Source organism: Astyanax mexicanus, chromosome 17 (assembly GCF_023375975.1).
Source record: "Astyanax mexicanus isolate ESR-SI-001 chromosome 17, AstMex3_surface, whole genome shotgun sequence".
In the NCBI taxonomy this organism is placed as follows: Eukaryota; Metazoa; Chordata; class Actinopteri; order Characiformes; family Acestrorhamphidae; genus Astyanax; species Astyanax mexicanus.
Window position 1 is genome coordinate 27,466,362 of NC_064424.1, and position 19,504 is coordinate 27,485,865.

Below are 19,504 nucleotides of genomic sequence, written 5' to 3' on the forward strand. Positions count from 1 at the left end.
GACGCACTTCCTTTTAAGCGGGGCGACGGGCAAAGCAACATCGAGACCCGAAAGTCCGAAACAAAAAAGGAAAAAACGCCCTTTATAACAACAGAAATCAACCAACACACGTTTACAGCCTTTACCTTCTTTCTGAAGACGTGAAAACCACCGCCCAAAATGGTAAGGAGTCGAATATTGTCCTTGTTTGGTGTTTTGAATGTTTGGTGGAGAACTGTTAGCTAAGCTACGCTAAGCTAAGCTAGCTGAAACGTGCTCGGTGTTGTGAGCGGACGAAGCAACGCTGGGTTCCTCACACAAACAGTTATTTATAGCTACATGTTTAGTATAAAACCACACCAGATACGAGCTGGAACTGATATTTTATTAGGAACACTTAAATTTAAGATCTGTGTAGTTAGGCTAACGTTTTGTAGTAGAATTTCTTATTTCTAATACCAATGTAAACTTTAACCACAAACATGACCACATTTTTTACTGTAACTACGCTTCTATAACTAGCTATATTTATCTATTATCCATTTATTTCTTTTCTATTTCTATTTGTATTTTAATAAACTGAAGATATATGTGATGAATAAAGTTTGGTTTTATCTGAAATGTTTAGCTATTATTACTACTACCTATGTAGCTGAGTAGTCACGTTGCCGGGATGACGTAATTCATCAACGTCAATGTTACCTTTGGTTTACATGGACTCTTAATTTCATAAGATTGTAAAGGAAAAAGTCCAATTAAGGATGTAAAATATATATATATATTTTTTGTAAATTCCTGCTGTCAACATGCGATTCTGTTTTATAACCCAGACCACATATTTGTAAGGTACCTGTAGGTACCTGTAAGGTTTATGTAATTATTTGACACTTTAGTTATAACAATGAGATATGTGACTAAGTAAGGCTGTTTACATACAGTAAACAGTTATTTTATTTTGATCTAAAGTACATGGGGTCCTGGCAATATGTTTTTGTACTTATATTTTTTAATTATTATTGAAGGTGAAGTTACAGATTGTTTACCTTTTTATGGCTATACATACACACAGTACCAGTATCTATTTTTTTTTCAGCAGCTTCAGGAGGTAGAGTCACCTGACCGCTTTTCCTTTACCCTGTGCTCCAGCTCATCTTAGTTGGGTTTAGGTCAGGGATTGTGAAGGACAAAAGTTGTTTTGTTTACTAAATAATTCCATATTTAATCTGCAATGTAGATAAACAACAACAATGATGATGATGATAACCCAAATTGTATCCCCTATTTTGGAGCCTCAGCATTTTGTACTAGATTAACAAGAAGTCCTACATCTTCTAGAAATTGCTCAGCATGTAGTGTATTTTAGTAGCTACTTATGTACAGCGTTTTTACACCTCTGTCTTTTGTGCTGACATTTTTTGTTTTGCTGAATGTTTTCTACAGCCACAGAACGAGCACATAGAGTTACACCGCAAGCGCCATGGGTACCGGCTCGACTACCACGAGAAGAAGAGGAAGAAGGAGAGTCGAGAGGCGCATGAGCGCTCGCACAAAGCCAAGAAGCTCATTGGTCTAAAGGCCAAATTGTACCACAAACAGAGACATGCTGAGAAGATTCAGATGAAAAAAACGTGAGTACACTCACTGCTTTGAAAATTTTGCGTGGTCCATCGTACTGATGTTGTCCAAGTCAGAAGTGTGTGTTTGTGAAAACTGATATAAGTGTTCTGTTTTCGTTATGTTTTAAGCATTAAGATGCATGAGAAGAGAAGCACCAAACAGAAAGATGATGAGAAGACTCCTGAGGGAGCTGTACCAGCCTACTTGCTTGACAGAGAGGGGCAGTCTCGTGCTAAGGTTCTCTCCAACATGATTAAACAGAAGAGGAAGGAGAAGGCTGTAAGTTTGGCCCTATCATAAAGCTTCTAGGCTGGTTGTCCGAAAATCTTACATGTCCATCTTACAATTTTTTTTTATTATTATATTTGAGCTTCCAAACTAGGACGCATCTGTTCAAATCTGATTAAAATCGCATTTCTAACAGTCCCAACCTAGCATACTGTGTTTCATTTTTCTAAACATCTTTTAAAAATCTAAGATTTGATCTGAGTCTAGTCTCTGATTAAGTCTTGTTTTTTTTATGTGTTTGTAGGGGAAGTGGGAGGTGCCACTGCCAAAGGTTCGAGCTCAGGGCGAGACTGAGGTTCTGAAAGTCATCCGTACTGGAAAGAGACAGAAGAAGGCTTGGAAGAGAATGGTCACCAAAGTCTGTTTTGTAGGAGATGGCTTCACACGCAAACCGCCCAAATACGAACGTTTTATCAGACCTATGGTAAGACCTTATGCTTATTGTTATTTTAGCAGAATACTGATAAGGACATGCTGGGGACCGCAGTGGATTTTAGCAACATTGGATTTAACACAGGAACCTAAATCTGTGATAATTGTTTGTTAATCTTTGTTCACCATCTCCTGGAATTCATTTGCAGGGTTTAAGGTTCAAGAAAGCTCATGTCACTCATCCAGAGCTTAAGGCCACCTTCTGTCTGCCCATCCTGGGTGTGAAGAAGAACCCCTCCTCACCTCTCTACACCACACTTGGGGTCATCACCAAGGGAACAGTAATCGAAGTCAATGTCAGTGAACTTGGGCTGGTCACACAGGGTGGGAAGGTCATCTGGGGTGAGTGTTTCATTTGTTGAACCTGGAATCCAAAATCTGTAGATCTCCCCCACTGTAAAAATACTGTTCTATACATGTGTAAACTAGCAGCTGACTGTGTTCAATAAATGGAAATAGATTCCAAGAAATTAGGATACCCTGTGAAAAATGTTAAATCTGTACTTTTAAATGATAAATGTTAATTGTAACAATTAGATGGCAAAATATTCAATGTCAAATTTTGTGTGTGTGTGTATATACACACACACACAAAATTTGACATTGAATATTTTGCCATCTAATTGTTACAATTAACATTTATCATTTAAAAGTACAGATTTAACATTTAACACACATATATATATATATATATATATATATATAAAGTAAATTCTGTGTCAGAAGTCCTGGTCTCACCTGCAAACTTTATACTTACCCGGATGTTTTTTTTTCATGGAGTTCCCTAAAAACAATACTTAATGTAACTGAATCGAATAAACCTATTTAAATTACCCGATAGAAGGGGTGGTGCTTGTCAAATGTTGTGATCACACTAAAATATAAGTTTTTATATCCCATACCAACCAGCATGAAGCATCAAACCACAAAGGCTGAAAGACTATTCTAAAATGGGAATCTTTCTGTTGTTTGTGTTTTGCTCCAGGTAAATACGCTCAAGTGACAAACAACCCAGAGAACGACGGCTGCATCAATGCGGTGCTGCTTGTATAACACAACTCTGAACTGTTAAACAAACTGTGCCTGTAAGTGCAACTTGGACTGGACCCAGTAATCAACATTTCTATTGGACATGCTGAAGAATAACATTCCAGCATGTGTGGGAGGAGATGGATAAACGAGCCGATCGCTGCGCCTTGGACAACCAGAGTGGACTGCCAAAAAACATCGTTTGAAGGATTAAACCTAGTCTTAGACTACATTAATGCTTTCTGCTGAAAGTAACATTTAGTCTATGACCAGGTAAAATACTTGTTTTGGCAAATACAGTAACTGTTCCATTTCACACTTAATTCAGCTTATCGCTCCTCTTCAAGTTCTGGGGTGTGAGTGAAATGAAAACCAGTTTCTGTGGTTCTTCAGTTCTGGTGTTTGAGAATCTTGTCATTGTAACCTGTATAAATAAGAGCTTGTGAAATAAAAATTTCACTGTGTGGAATTGTGTTCAGTTAGTTTTATGTGGTGGTGAGAACATGTCTGGTTGCTGATGAAGTTTAACACAGGTTTGTTTTGCTATTAAGTCTACATGAATAGCTTATGCAGTGTACACACTACATAACTGGTAGAGTTACACAAGTACACAACTTATATTGTAATCAGGACTTTTAGTGGTTATTTGCACACTACATGGTGACACACTTGACTAAACTTTTTTCACCAGTTGGAACCCAAGATGAAACACGCACAAGAACTAATGTTTCAAACAACAAAAACATGGGTGAGCGATTTATCTTAATGATTAGTAAATACCCTGAGCTTCCCTACGCTCATATACAGATAGTAGGAGGGAGACCAGAATCAAAGCTTTATTCTGGTGTTGAGAGACAGATACAGATCTATAGAAGCTGTAGCTACACCATACAGCACAACACTGGTTGCAGATGTGATGTATTAAAAAAAACCCTGCCTATATTCAGCAGGTTACGCTTGATGGCAGTAGCAGCACAATGCAACCACAATTAGCTAGTGTCCAGCAGAGGGGAAAGGAGCCCAGCATACTATGTTCAATGTGGAAGTGCCTTGAAAAGGAACCTAAACAAGTTTTGTGTGTGTGTGTGACTCCACCTTCTCCTTGTGTATTGCATGCTCATTGGCTGTAGCTAGGTTTTGCAGAGATGATACTTTTCACACTAACGGAATTAAATTCGCTGGCAGATTTAAATATTAAACCTGCTAGATGTTGATCAGAGGCTTGGGAGGCATCAGTGATAACTTGAAGTGTGTTGTTCAGCAGATTATGTGTAGTGTGTAGGCTTTTGCCACTAATCTCCCAAAACAGTGCAAAAATTGCATATTGTAAACCTGGCATGCATATATATGTCCACTCAGGTCAGATACTGTCCCGGAAATAACTGTGGTCTTTTAATTCCACTGATATAGCACAATAATGCAATTTACTCTCTTATAAAACAAGCTTTTAATTAATAATAGGGAGATGACTTATTTTGGTAAATGGTTTTGTTCTGCCTGTTAAAAATGCAGCACAACTGCTTTTCTTAATGTGGGCTGTTTCTTTTAAATAAAATTTGAAAATGATGAATGCTGTCAAACCGATGAGGTTGATGAAATGAATGAGGAATACTGCACACTACAGGTTTTAGGCTGAATAAGTGGAATTCTTCATTTTCATCAGGATTGAGATTGGCATTAGCAATGCTTTTCACACAGGCTTATCCCCCAACACAGTTCCACCTTTTACATACAACACAAAACATGATCAATGACTGAGTGTTACAGTACCAAAAAAGCAGTGCGGTCAACTTTTTAAGAGTAGTAAGTAGTGCTGCCACAAAAAAGATTGACATTAGCATTCTCCTCCCATTGTATTGAATGTTTTTTTTCCCCCATAACGGTCAAAATCGATTTGCATATAGATGACAATTCAAGCTGTGACTCTACCTTGTGGATTTAACCAGACTTGATATGAAAACATAAAACATTTTACAAATTTAAAGGCATTCTCAGACTCAAAATTTACATTAAGGCATTGTGTTGCAATTTCCATTTACAGATGTAAATACAATACAATTAATGCCAACAATCCTAAAAATCTAAAAAGAATTACTGTTTATCAGCAGTGCACGACAACGCACAACTCCCGGTCATAAAAAATGACCATTTATGGGGTTTTTTTTCGCAATTCATTTACCCTGTTCTAGAGAATGTGATCCCCCCTTTAAAAACAAGGGGTTAAGCTGTCACAATTCTCAATTAATTAACTTTTTCTTAAAAACAGAAGGACCCTTGCGAGTGATTAAAAAGTACCCCCGCTGTATTCCCACCCCACCTTGCCCCTCCATCAGAAGCCAGCCATTTTTCCGGTTTAGAATTAGGTCCAGGCGAAGTTTTGGCTTCTTTAAGAAGGGTCTGTACAAGTGCTGAACATTTCCTGGCAGGCATGGTTCCAACACCCCCCCCTCTTCTGTTCCTTCATCCAAACACAATATGAAACATAAAATGCACAAAAATGGCACATTCCATTTAGGAAAGCAGTAGTGTTAGGCCTGTATTTAAGCCCATCCATTGTAAACCAGTGCAGTCCCACAGAGAAGTTCACACTGTTCCAAAGCATTCAGATGTAGAAGTCCAGTCTGCTGGAGATGACCTTGCAGCCTTGTCTGGCAAACACACGTTCCTCCTTGGGGAAGAAGCTCATGTCCCGAGCCATTTGGTCTACAACATCCATGTCAGGTGTCCGGCCTTTAGCATGCATTTCGGCCATGCCGCACTGAACCACATGTTTGTACTCCAGAGGGAGGAACGGTACAAAGTAGTCCACCAGGTTCTTGTCTATTAAACTTGTGTGCCAGAAACCACCTAAATAAGAAGACAATAGTACAGTGTCAAACATTGTTTGACAAGTTTCCATCTGTTGCAAAGAAATAAGTGAACCAATATATCAGATTGTAGTGAATCGTAGTGTTTACAGACAAATATTTCCTATTTTAGTTGTGTTTACTGAGTGTTTATTGACTAATATGATCTACTTTAGTCTACTAAAGTAGATCATATACAGTGTGGGAAAAAATAGAGACCACTTCAGTTTCTCTGATTTTGCTATTTAAAGATGTATGTTTGGTAAAATGTACATTGTTGTTTTATTCTATAAACTACTGACATTTTTTCCAAATTCCAAAAATAAATTGTCATTTAAAGCATTCATTTGCAGAAAATGAGATGAATGGCTAAATAAAAAAGATGCAGAGCTTTCAGATCTCAAACAATACAAAGAAAACAAGTTCATAGTCAAACTTTTAAGAGTTCAGAAATCAATATTTGATGGAATAACCCTGGTTTTCAATCACAGTTTCCATGCATCTTGGCATGTTCTCCTCAAACAGCTGCTTTTGGATAAATTTATGCCACTCCTGCTGCAAAGATTCAGCTTGGTTTGATGGCTTGTGATCATCCATCTAACACTTGATTATATTCCAGAGGTTTTCGATTTGGTAAAATCAAAGAAAGTCAATATTTTAAAGTGGTCTCTTATTTTTTCCAGACCTGTACGCCATAAACACAGTCAGTAAACACATCTAGAATAGAAAATATTTTTCCATAAACAATGTTTATAAACCAATATTTCCTATTGTAGTTGCGTTTGAGTGTTTATTATGTGTTTATACAGAATATATATAGAAACTATCATTTGTTTCTGTTAAAAGTGATAATCATGCAAAACAATAAAGAGCTGCAACAGTAGAAAGGCCTCAGTATAGAGAAATCATTAATGCATATTTTGTACATACTATTCTTGTTGTTAAAAACAGACAGAGACAGGGCTGTCTCCAGATGCTTCAGCTCGATCTCCTCTCGATCCCTTCCAGCAGTCCAGAAATCTAAAGCCACTTGTACGATATTCTCCCCTCCAGCATTGCTAAGGAGAAACCCATACACACAAATATAAGCAGAGCAAATCACGGAGTTTGTCAATGGCTGCAGACTTTGACATCATTATTCATCAATCTAAACCAAAACACAAAATTGATCCTCAATACTTAAAATTAACTCGAATCAGGACTAAATTGTTTTGAGTCTATCCAAGTTTAGCCCACATTATCACAGCCAAAGTGACGTCACACACCTGAGGAAGATGAAGATGGCTTGTCTGTAGGATACACCATCCAGGGTTTCGTAGTAGTCCAGGTACGGCTTTATGCTGTCAATCAGGCCAGGGTGCATCTTATCCATCTCGTCAAATATGAACATAGATCGAGGGCAGTTGGTCACATTACCCTTTATCCACTGCTGCAGTTGTGTCTGTTCATAAAAAGTAGAGTTAACTTTATGACAAACTTCAAACTTGTACTTCCTGGCCACTTTATTACAAACTCTTACCTTGTACATCCACTCCCTGGCTGCTTTATTAGAAACCCCAACCTTAGACTGTTTCATTTATTCAATGATGAAAAAAAGTAAAAATACAATAACCCGGTTTGATATTTGGCCTTTGGATCGCCAATAGCCCATCTGGTTTCCTTCTATCTTATAGGTCAATTTCTAACCACATGACCAACCCTGACTAGATATTATTTATATGAGTGTGGACTGTTCCTTGGACAGCAGTCACATTAATATGGCAGTACTTACCTTGTATGATTCCAGATGCATCTCATGTGGGAAATGGGCTGTGGCTGTGAACAGGTGCACAAATCCGCTGGACATTCCCTTACGGTAAATGCTCTCTGCAATCAGTTGACTCACAAAGTTCTTTCCCGTGCCGGTCCAGCCATGCAGGGAAAGCACCAGTGGTTTCTTGGGGTTCTCATTGTTCATGAAGCCTGAAACTGCCTTCAGGATGACCCGGGTGGCCACATGCTGTCCAAACAGCTTCGCCTGAAGGTCCACCTCCAGAGCTGTCAAACACATGCACAAACACACAAATTACACTGAATGAATCATGAAAGCTTGTACTGACAGCAATTTTAAGTTGTTTTTAATTTTAACATTATCCTTTCTTATTCTGTATCTTAACAAAGAACAAAAAAAAACTTTACACAATTCAAAAAAAAGAAGCTGACCACAACATTAACACGTTTGAACTGACAAACATTACTGCAAATGATCTGTTAATAATTTATGTTAAAGATTTTTCATGCATTGGTATAAACAGAATGATTATATGTGCATAGGTGTGTACTTTGATCCATGAGAAAGAAAACAATCTTGATGGATCAATGACCAACCCATGTAATAAAACTAATGCCCACAGGTGTTCTCAGACTGCCCTCTTGCTCCTTCACACCACTCCTGTGCTTCTAGTTAGAGTTAAAGGGAAATTTCACCAATGCTAATGCAAACACACGTTTGGAGAAATATTATCCATTCTACATAAAGTAAAAAATATTTTTCACAAACTTGTTGTGAAAGTGTCTTTAAATAGCCTGACACAACATTTTAAACAAATCTTTGTATTGGTGCTTTAAGATAGTAGGTAAAATGCTAAATACACCAATAGTAATAGGGTTCTACTCACCACTATTATAAAGAGGTCCTGTTAATGCACGATAAATTAATTACATCTACATAACCTAGCTACATAGATTACATTTCTTTGATATCGTAAGTGGAAGTATGCATTTTTTTAATTAATAGGAGTAAGAAAAAGAGCATAAAACCACAAAAAGGATGAAGAAATGCGATTATAGAAGCTTCCCTGTTTAACTAAATAAGTCCAGTATACTTAGAATAAGAAATCCAGTCCTAGGGGATAAGTCCTATGGGATAAGTCTAAATACAATATTGAACAGTCTACTGATGAGCATCAGAAAGGATAAAGTAATGTACAGTCATAGTGTTCTGAAGCGAACAGTCACCAAACACAACCATTTCCCCCTCGAATGTCCTTTTTTTGCCACAAAACATTCCGAATACAGATGTATGTTAACTGGTGATTTTAGATATAACGTAAAATGCTAATTAAACCAGTGGTCAAAGGGTTCCTCTCCTCAACACTGTAAAGAGGTCCCAATACGTTTAACCAACTATTAACTATTTACAACTGTTCAGCTTGCTAGGTTACATTTATATTTCCCCCTATGTAAATATGTGCTTTTTCGAAATGTTGAGTGAGCAAAACACAGCATAAACCCGCAGGAAGAAATGTACCTACAGGACCTTCCCTGTTTGGAGTTTCACAACCGGCAAATCGAAAGCTAAATGGAGGTACAGTTAACTGGTTACAGTCAGCAGTGTTCATATATAACCCTCATAATGCTGTTCTAAAATAACCTTTTCCGTTCAATGTTGTCTGTTCATACCGGAGGAGTTGAAGTTAATCCAGTTTCCATCGCAGTTCTCGTACAGGTAGTGGTAGAGCTTCCTTCCAAGCGCTGCGGCTCCCATCCCGGCCACCACCGCCGTGCTGACGGGCTCAAAGGCCCCGACCAGCGCGCTCGTTAACACCACATAGCGCAGTAACGTCGAGCCCGACGCCTTCATTTTTTATCACTTGATTAAGACATAAATACTAAAATATTAAAAACTCGTTTCTTAAACTCTTTCTGCAGCTCCAACTCACCACTGCTACCAACAAGCCTTCCTGATGACGCGCTGTAACGCGACGCGGGAATCAACCAATGAACCGACAACGTCAATTTTCCTGTGACCAGCTCCTCTTTGTGGAATATTTAAATAATAATAATAAAAGTCTAATAATTGTTATTAAATTACTGGGTTAATTTTACAAAATAATATTTTGGTAGTTTTGTTGGCAGCTGAAAAACGTATTCATCCAATGTAATGTGTATTTAAAAACCTCCTCTCTTTGAAAAAAAAAAAAAACATGCTAACAGGCTAACTGATTAGCTGTTAGCCGGACACAGCATTCAGTGAAGAAGTAGTTAGCCGGCTAGCGGTTAGTTAGCCGGCTAGCGGTTAGTTAGCTGTCTGTCTACGCCACCATTATTTATTTAGAAAAAAACTTTGCCGCGAGCTAATGCAAATGTACTATTTAATGTTTTTTTATCCAAGCATTAACAGACATGTTTACGTTTTACTTTTTTCACCAGTTCTCAGTGTTAGCACTAACTAGCTAGCTACCACAGCTAACACAACACACCTGATTCTCCATAATAAAAGTCCTTCATATTGTTAAACTGTGAGAGCAAGAGCAAAGAAAACAGGGATTAAAATATCACCACAATCCCATGACGAAAGAAGAAAAAGATTGCTAGCTAACTTAACTTTAACTAACTAACTAACTAATTAACAAAACTAACCTACGCAGAGCTAGCTATACTAGCTTAACCTACCTGTTCTATTGTAGGTGATCCACTCCGGTCGGCAGCACTCCTGGAAGTAATAAAGGATGTTTTGATACCGGGCCAGAAAACCGGTGACAGCGGCCGCTATGCCCACAGCCAAGCTGGTGGAGATCGGCTCTATCGCCGCAACTATCGTGCAGGTCCAGGCGGAGCAGAGAAGCAGAGCCAGGGTCCATGTCAGCCGCATCGTGTCTACTGAGAGTCCGACAGAGGGCGCGCTGGAAACCCCCCACTTCCCCCTAAAACCGCTGCTTCCTCACAAAAATCCGACCCGATTGTTTTCTTTTAAAAAAATCTTTTCAGGCGGGTCACAGCATCTTTAAGCCGAGAGGTTAAGTGGGTTGTTTATTCACACAGTTCTGTAATCTGACCTCAGGGATGTCGCTGTTGCGAAAAAGGGTTATAGCAGAAATATTTGTGGTGTTTAAAGAGACAGCAGAGTGTCCGAGACTTGTACTGAACGAGAAACTCCCCAAGGCCTTATCTGGGATGACATCACTGCAGTTTCACAGCCTGTCCTATATCTGTGTGCATGTTCAGTTCTGTCTGTCTGTTTGTCTGACGGATCAACTGCAATAGTGGACTTTGGCTTCTGACTTGAGTAGGGTAAAGCTGCAGACCCGGAGACTGCAGTTTTAGGACCGCTGCAGATTCAGGACCGCTGCAGTTCTAGGACCCTACTCTGCCGCCTAGCGACATGAGTGATTATTACACAGTAGGCGGGACCAGCGAGAGAGGGAGTGAGTGGGGTGCAGGTGTATGCTAAAGGCTTTTCTCCTCATAGCTGTTGTCGTCGTCGAATTGTGTGGCACAGTTTGGTGCACGATGGAGTACAGTCGGAATGTGAGTTCGGAATTTGAATCAAGTTTTATAGCCTAAATGTATTAAAATATTCCGATGTTTTGAATTAGATATCAATGTAATCTACACAGGATGTGAGTGTATATGTAGCCTAAATCAATTACAAGCACCTAACACTACTAACACCTTTTGTATCTCTTTCTCTATCTCTTCTTTCTTTCTCTCTCTCTTACAGAAGTCGTTGCGATCCAAGTCCCTGGATAAAAAAAAACAACGTTAATGTGTGAATTTTAATATTTGAATTTTGTTATTATTTCAAATACATTTTATAACCCCAAGTCTTCCTTGTGTCTCTGATATGTGGTTGGGAGTTCTAGGACACATTCTAAGACAAAGTAATATTTAGGTGATGATATTTGGGTGAAATACACATTAAAAGGTGTAATTAGTTAGTTAAATTGGTGATATTTGGGTGAAATAAACATTAAAAATTGCAAGTAGTTAGCTGAATTGGTGATATTTGGGTGAAATAAACATTATAAAGTGTAAATAGCTGAATTGGTGATATTTGGGTGAAATAAACATTATAAAGTGTAATTAGGTGAATTGGTGATATTTGGGTGAAATAAACATTGAAATAAGCCTTTAAGTCATTCATTTCGCTTATGTCGCTAGGCGGCAGAGTAGGGTCCTAGAACTGCAGCGGTCCTGAATCTGCAGCGGTCCTAAAACTGCAGTCTCCGGGTCTGCAGCTTTATACTATTGTCTGACTTTGGCTCATTGCCCAAAAAAGAAGCAAGCCTCACCAATGTCAGAGGTTTAATCATGAAAACCCCAGAGCCAGCATGTTACGAATTATATATATTATATTGAACATAGACATTTTGTGCTGTTCTACACGATAAAATAAAAAAAATATATTTTATTTTGTCCATTGTATCTAACTTATGTTCACACCTAAATCTTTTGTACATTATGTATTTGGAGAATAAAGTTTACTGTTTCAGATATATACTCTAGATGGCGGCAGTGTTCTTTTTTTTACTACAATGTTTTGAAAACTGTTGTGAGAACTTGATTGCATTCAGCAACAGAAGATTAATAAGGTCAGGATGTTGTTGGAAAATCATCACTACACCTCATCTCAGTCGGATAGACATTTTTTTCTTGCAACATACAAACTATGATTAAAACATATATAATTATTTAGTAAACAAAAGTGTTAAACCAGAACATGTTTTATATTTTAGATTCTCAAAGTAGCACCTCTTGCTTAGATGAGAGCTTTACACATCTCAGGCAGCTTTATGAGGTAGAGTCACCAGAAATGGCTTTACGTTAACAGCTGTGCTGAACTTGTCAAGAGTTAATTATCTGAATTTATTGTCCTCTTAATGTGTTTGAGAGCATCAGTTGTGTTGTGAAGAGGTAGAGTTGGTGGTATACAGTGAATAGCCCTATTTGAGCAATTTTCTAATCCGTTTAATGACAAGAATTACTCACCTAAGTAAAGAAAAAAAATTAAGAACTCAAGCGCAGTCGAAATGACCATCAAACACATTATGATTACACTGGCTCTCATCAGGATTACCCCAGGAAAGAAAGACCAAGAGTTCCCTCTGTTTATCAGAGTTACCAGCCTCAGAAACCGCAACTTAACAGTACCCCAGCTGAGAGCCACCTAAATGAAAGAAAACAAATAAAACCTTTGAATGAGAAGGTGCGTCCAAAATTTTGACTTGAACTGTAAAATCACAGTTTAAAATGCACAGGAGAAAAGTGCACCACCTTCTTGACTCCGACTCTCTCTCTCTCTCTGCGCTGTGCTGTAGAGTCTAACGGAGCGCAGTCGTCATTTCCTCTGCTGCCATTTTGCAGTAGGGAATCGTTGTTGAGCGGAGAGCTGAGAGCTGGGTGAGGGTCTGAACAGACTCAGATTAAGGGTTTATTTGACAGCTGTGTCGCTCTTGGACGGACCAGACATTTCATCCTCGACATGTCGGATTTTGACAGCAACCCGTTTGCGGACCCGGACTTCAGCAACCCGTTTCAGGTAAATACAAAAACGGCCGTTTCCCTTCGTATTAGCCACGTTAGCTTAGCTTACTCCCGCTAGCGGGGTACCTGCCTACCCAGCCCTGCTGCTGCAACTGCTGGGCGAGTGTGCGGATTAGCGTGTTATTTTTAATATTTAGATGTGTAATAAATACAGGGTCTAAGGGTGTTTAGTTCTACAGATAAGGTTTTTGTCGCCGAGCTGCATAATTGACAACGTTATATGCGTCCATTTTCTGAGAAAAACAACAACTAACGTTACACTCACTGTAATCTTCGTATCGTGAAGGGAAGAGAGATTGTTTGTGTCAGTGTAGTTTCTGCTTCAGTAACGGTAAAATAAATAATACACACATAATGCTAGCTATTTTTGTTACTAAACCTGGTGACAGCAATTTTTTATTAGTTCCAACACAGTGAGTGTTGCTCAGTAATAATGTTTAGCCCATTGTTTTGTCGTTCTTCTTGTTTTTTAAGTGCTTATGTGGAGAACGAAACGGTCCACCTGTGACAATGCTAACCTAGCTAGCTAACGCTAACATTGTAAACTAAGAGACTCATCAGCTCTCCTCCCTGAAGATATCCTGATTTTCTGACTAGCTAGCGTTAGCTTAGCTTAAGTGCTACAGTCATGTCCACACTTTAGGACACAGCATAAACACATTTTTTTTATTATTAAATTTTTTACATATTTAGCTAAACATATGGACAAATGATCTTCATTTGAGCAGTATTGGGGAAAATGGGGAAATATAACTGAACACATAGCTATAACTGAAGAATCTGTCTTTAATTTTTTAATCTATAAAATGTAGTTAATTACTTAATATTCAAGTGAGTGGACACCATGACCACATTCAGAGAGCTTTCTGAGGCCGTGAGAAAGAAACTTGTAGATTCAGATAAGCCTGGAATAGGGGTGTAACGATGCACTCTGTGTACGATTCGATTTGTTAATGATTTTGTATTCACAATTTGATTATTACACAATATTTGGAATACATTTTGAATAAGAAAACATTAGAAGACTTGGACTTGGAAAAAATTGACCTTCTATAAACTGTCCCTGTTACACTGTGCTGTTTTATTTCTCAATTGATTACTTGTTATTTATGCTTCACTCAAAAATCACTGACAGGCCCTTTGATTATGCCCACTTGTTCTTTGGCCTGCACTAGTGGGACTGCTGTGTTCAAAAAATGAAACTGCATAACAAACATTTCATTATCAGAACATGGAGTCGTATGTTCCAGGGATGCACATCGTCAATTTTATTAAATGAGATGCATCGTGATGCTTTGTTACACCCCTGGAATGGGGTTTAAAATCTCAAATTTTCAAATGATAAGAAACCACCATCCCCTCCTCAAGTCAGGCATTCCTAGCAAATTCAGACCAAGAGACATTCAGACCGCAAGACACATAAGGACATCTCTAGCAATTCTAAAATGTCATCATGGGACTTGCAGGTAGATCTTGCCACAGCTTGTGTCAAAGTACAGCTATGAAATGTGTACAGCTATGAAACATTAGTGGGATTTTTATAGGATGGCTTAATGTTTATGTCCTTATGTGCGTAAGCTTCCTGAAATAATACTTTAGTGCAAAACCAAAGATTTGTCTGTTCAAAGTGCACTGTTCAAGACGTTTTTTTTTTCTTCTTTTTTTTTTTCACAAGTGAGACACATTTTGGTTGGATTCATTATAAAACACTACTAAATATTTGTCAACCCAGTTGTGATAAACAGCAAGATCATTAGTTGAATGTTTTTTTGGAGATGTTTTGAAATTTGATGTTTCTCTCTTTATGACTATGTAATGCATTAGTAACAGTACTCAGTTCTTACTTTAAGACATTCGTGGCTTACAGACCAATTACAGACAGTTGATAATTCTTCTTTTAAACAGTAGAAGAAGAAAAGGAATCAATATTTTCCAGAGATCCGTCTCACCTTTACATGCATGTACAGCTAATGCTGGTGACTCCTGTATCTCTTGTAACTGTAGATTTACCCTCATTCTTAAATAGAACTGAAAGGAAAAAGAGGGGAACCCATCATGCTCATTCTGCTCTGTGATGCAGGTGCATTCAAAGGGAGCCTGGTGATGTTAGGGAGGCAGAGTTTGGCACAGCACCTTAAGAGTCAGCTTGTTGAATTGGTAACATTTTAAAGATGTGAAGTACATATAGGTGACGGATGATGACAGATCCTAGCAAAGTTCTTTGGTCGCTCCTCAACATGTAGTGTAAAACCAAATTAACCGGACTAAATGTACACAATGTAATATATACATGTTATTTAGTTAAGTTTCTAATAGAAATACATTTTGTCTTAGGTCCAGTCACTGTCTGATCTAGCTGGATGTGCAGAAAGAGTAGGGCCTTTAGTGAATGTAGGTTGTGACCCTGATGTTTACACTTAGTGTTTTCATGCATATCGAATGCATGTCTACCTCAGCAATGTTAACTTATCGGGTATGGAGAGCTGATGTAATGAATAACAGCCTAAAATGTCATCAAAGTTCAGCTTTTGTGGAGGTCTGAATGCTGGCCAATAAGCCACAGCTAGACCTGTGTTCATTTTCAGTATTGACATAACATACTACATAAACTAAGAGCTGTCTTTGAGTTGTCATAATTCTGTTAAGAACCATTACCTGTGTGCGCATTCAAATTCTTGGCATTGTGGCTCTGTATAGAGCTGCTGTAAAGTCTTTTAAAGATGTAAATATTAAGTTGATCGATGAGTCAAGGTCTAATATAGAACCACCAGTGTAGTATAGCATGCAGGTAAACTAACAGGATGATGTATCATGAAAGTGTCGTAAGAGTGTTATAATTTTACCAGACTTTCCACTCTATTGTCTGTGATTTTTGAAGGTACATTTTTGTTCTGTTTGCTTTAGTCATTCAGCTTTCTTTTCTGAGGAGAAGTTAAAACACATCTAATAGAATCACATCCAACCCTGAGACAATGCAGATAGCCCTGGACAACAGCAGCTACAGCGCATACAAATTTACAGGCGTTACACCAGGAGGAGGCCATGTTCACTGTGCACACCATAGCAACTCGCCGTAGCAACAAGTAGAGCCTTAGTGATACAGTTTTGGGTAGGAGGATGGGGGTAAGGGAGGGTGGTCTTGAGGGAAGCAAGAAACTAGTGATAAATTTACTAATACAGTCTTTGTGCAATACAAACCATGTGTCACTTCAGCATATCCTTGTTCTAGCCATCTGCTCATTCTGATCACTCTGGCTTGGAAGAAAGGTACAGAACAATAACTTGCAGGTTCTTTTATGGTCTAACTTTTTCAGCAGTTTGCAAATAATAAACTCACCTAAAGTGCTGTCATGTTTAACACAGCTAATCAGAAGACTACACTTAGCTAATTTGATCGCTAATATTCTGTTCGCAACAGAACACACTCTGCCTGACTGGAACTCCACTTATAAATGCTTAGACCAGAATAGCGACTTAACAGATATAACACATTGTGTTTGATTCTGTACAGATACACTGAGCATCACACCGCTCAGTACAGCTGTTTATTACTAACTATCCTGAGTATTGATGATAAAAAATTGAGAATGAAGTTAGTGAACCTAAATGAGGCTCAAGTCACACAATTTTAGAAGATAAAACTTCAGGCCTGCACATAAACCTGGGTGAATGATCTTAACTGAGTGTTCTGAGACACACCTCACAGATGCGTATGTAAGGTTTAGTGGCTTTGCCTTTGATTGGAACAAAGCACATTGCTAAACTTACAACTTCAGAGAGCAGTGTCACATTTTTCTAAGAGTGCTCCCATTCTGTGGGTGTCCAAAAAGCACATAAATGAATTAGCTATTTTGGCTTTAATACCATGATATATGGCATTACTGTTTTAGCGCCCAACTCTAGTAGTAAAGGTGCTATGTAGAACCATTTCTACTATTTCATTTTCTATTTCTATTTCATTTTCATTGTAAACGTTTTGTGAACACTTATGTTTTAATCTACAGTGGGTGGAAGTAGTTTCACCTAAAAACAATATTTTATCAATTTCCTCTAGAGGATCTATATAAGCTGTAAATGTAAGTAGTAACAGCTTTGTTCAGTCTTTAGGAATGAAGAGCCAGAACTTTGTACTGAAAAAGACACTGTTTTACTGCAGTAGACTAGCTCAAACACACAGTAAGCCTTAAATCACGATTTGAATGCTTAATCTAGAATCGGCAGAATAACCTCAAATGTTGTGGATGGCTGGTCTCATTCTCTGTGGCAGGGTAGGATGGCCCTCCCTCTTTCACCCATCACCCAGCTTGATGCTAGGCAGTGTGGGTGTCTGTGTTCTTGTTAAAGATCTGGAAGTTATTGAAGTTATTGTGTTAAACTCCAGTAAGTTTTCTTTACTAAAGGTATTTATTCTGCATGTAACCAAATAACCGTGTTTGGCTGCTTAAATGGTTCTTTATTAAACGAGATTTATTTCCTTTTCTTTGACCCGTATTAGAAATTTATGGCCTGTACTGAAGGTCGAGCTCTAATATCCACGGTTCTCCACTGGACACAAGTCATGTTTAGGCTGAGGGATTATATGATATTTGGGATGAAACAGGAATCATTTCAGTAACAGAATCTGCTCTCCACTCACGTTGCTTTTAGAGTCAGGGGTGACATATGGGTGCATGATGGGGTTTGAGTCTGCAGGTGGTGCAAGGGTTGTGTATGTGTTCGTACAGCTGCTAACAACAGTGTGTTCAATCCAGAGAAGCTGGTGACCATCTGCAAAGAACACATTGGTTCTGGCCTTTGAGACTTTTACTCCTTCCCCTAGACATTCTATTTCTCTATGTCTCTCTCTCACTCATCCCCTCCCCCATTTAAAAGACGGTGTGTTCTGTAAACAGGGTTTTAATCATGGCCTGCCGTCCCCCGGCTCCATCACAACGCCCACGCTGAACCTACTCCTGCGCCACCACCGCACAGGAACCAAGAGACACCAGTGGAAAAGAAGCAGCAGAATCCACACATTCACACACTATCATTACTGTTACATACCAAACAAACATCAGCTGGTTTACATCTAACCAACATCATTTAAGAGTTATTAACATCTAATATTAAGCAAAAGGCGTTAATATCTAGTATCTAGCTAACATCAGATAGCGTTGTTAATGTTCTCATCACCATGAGCTAGTCTAGTTAACTTCTAACTAACATCATCTAACCAATGTCAGCCAGTGTAGTGAACATCTGAACATCACATGAATTATTTAACATTTATCCAACATCATAAACTAGCCAGCATCAGCTACAGTAGCACAATCTGACAGCACCATCGGCAGGAATTAACATTTATCCAACATTTTCTAAAGTAAAAATAATATGTTCAACCTCAGCTGGATTTTTTTAGATGGTAACATCTAACACTGGCTACATGTGACACACATCAGATAGTACCTACTTTAGCTGATGTTGGGTAGATGTTAACCACACTAGCTTGTAGCTGCTCTAGCTGATATAACATGTTATCTGTTAAGAGTTCTTCTCTAAGCATGTTGGTGCTCAAATGGTGCTTTTGACAACCTAATGTAGACGCTCTAGAAAGACTGATTATTGCTATGCGTCAAAGAACCCTATTTAAAGCACTTTTTCCCTAAAGCTTTCACCCTTTTGTTGCTGGTATTATTGAGTGATTGGGGAATCCTACACTATCAGCAATGATGAAGCCCTATTTGGTGTTGTATTCATCAGAGGGTTCCAAGACACTATTTGAAGGATTTTAATAAATTAAGCCTTTAGTTGTGTACTTTTAATTGTCAGAGCTCTGTACTGAATAATTACCTAAAGTATTGTCTTTAAATGTTGTGACTACTGGATGAGTATTGGAAAGCTAAGGAATTTTAAAAGTGACCATTGTTTGAAGCATTTAAACTGCAAATTCCTAAGAACATCCAGTAATACCCTTATGTTGAATTCATGGACTGATAGCCAGTGTAGTACTGTAATTGAGCTACACATGT

At 38.4% G+C, this 19,504-nt stretch overlaps 3 protein-coding genes across 5 annotated transcripts in view; 2 read left to right on the plus strand and 1 right to left on the minus strand.

Annotated features, from left to right (window-relative positions):
• The first annotated feature begins 9 nt into the window (after positions 1 to 9).
• On the plus strand, positions 10 to 3,814 carry nsa2 (NSA2 ribosome biogenesis homolog (S. cerevisiae)). Its single transcript, XM_007256550.4, has 6 exons — positions 10 to 162; positions 1,420 to 1,607; positions 1,725 to 1,875; positions 2,129 to 2,308; positions 2,466 to 2,658; positions 3,302 to 3,814. Exons 1-6 carry the CDS (start codon positions 160 to 162, stop codon positions 3,367 to 3,369), a joined length of 783 nt encoding a protein of 260 aa, XP_007256612.3. The 5' UTR covers positions 10 to 159; the 3' UTR covers positions 3,370 to 3,814.
• A 349-nt stretch (positions 3,815 to 4,163) lies between these two features.
• tor1 (torsin family 1) lies at positions 4,164 to 11,212 on the minus strand. Of its 3 annotated transcripts, XM_015607683.3 has the most exons (6): positions 10,626 to 10,707; positions 9,633 to 9,822; positions 7,963 to 8,228; positions 7,457 to 7,632; positions 7,122 to 7,249; positions 4,164 to 6,192 (listed from the first exon to the last, which is right to left on the minus strand). In XM_015607683.3, the coding sequence occupies exons 2-6, from the start codon at positions 9,811 to 9,813 to the stop codon at positions 5,948 to 5,950; spliced, it is 996 nt and encodes a 331-aa protein (XP_015463169.1). In that variant the 5' UTR covers positions 9,814 to 9,822; positions 10,626 to 10,707; the 3' UTR covers positions 4,164 to 5,947. The 3 variants fall into 3 exon arrangements, with proteins under 3 accessions (XP_015463169.1, XP_007256608.3, XP_007256609.1); XM_007256546.4 differs by lacking the exon at positions 9,633 to 9,822 and having other exon boundaries at positions 10,626 to 11,212; XM_007256547.4 differs by lacking the exon at positions 10,626 to 10,707 and having other exon boundaries at positions 9,633 to 10,567.
• Positions 11,213 to 13,287: 2,075 nt separating this feature from the next.
• scamp1 (secretory carrier membrane protein 1) overlaps positions 13,288 to 19,504 on the plus strand; it is a 39,088-nt gene continuing 32,871 nt past the window's right edge. The window contains exon 1 of the mRNA XM_007256545.4: positions 13,288 to 13,491. Within this exon, the coding sequence (XP_007256607.1) occupies positions 13,435 to 13,491 (57 nt within the window). The 5' untranslated portion in view covers positions 13,288 to 13,434. The remainder of the gene's footprint in view (positions 13,492 to 19,504) is intronic.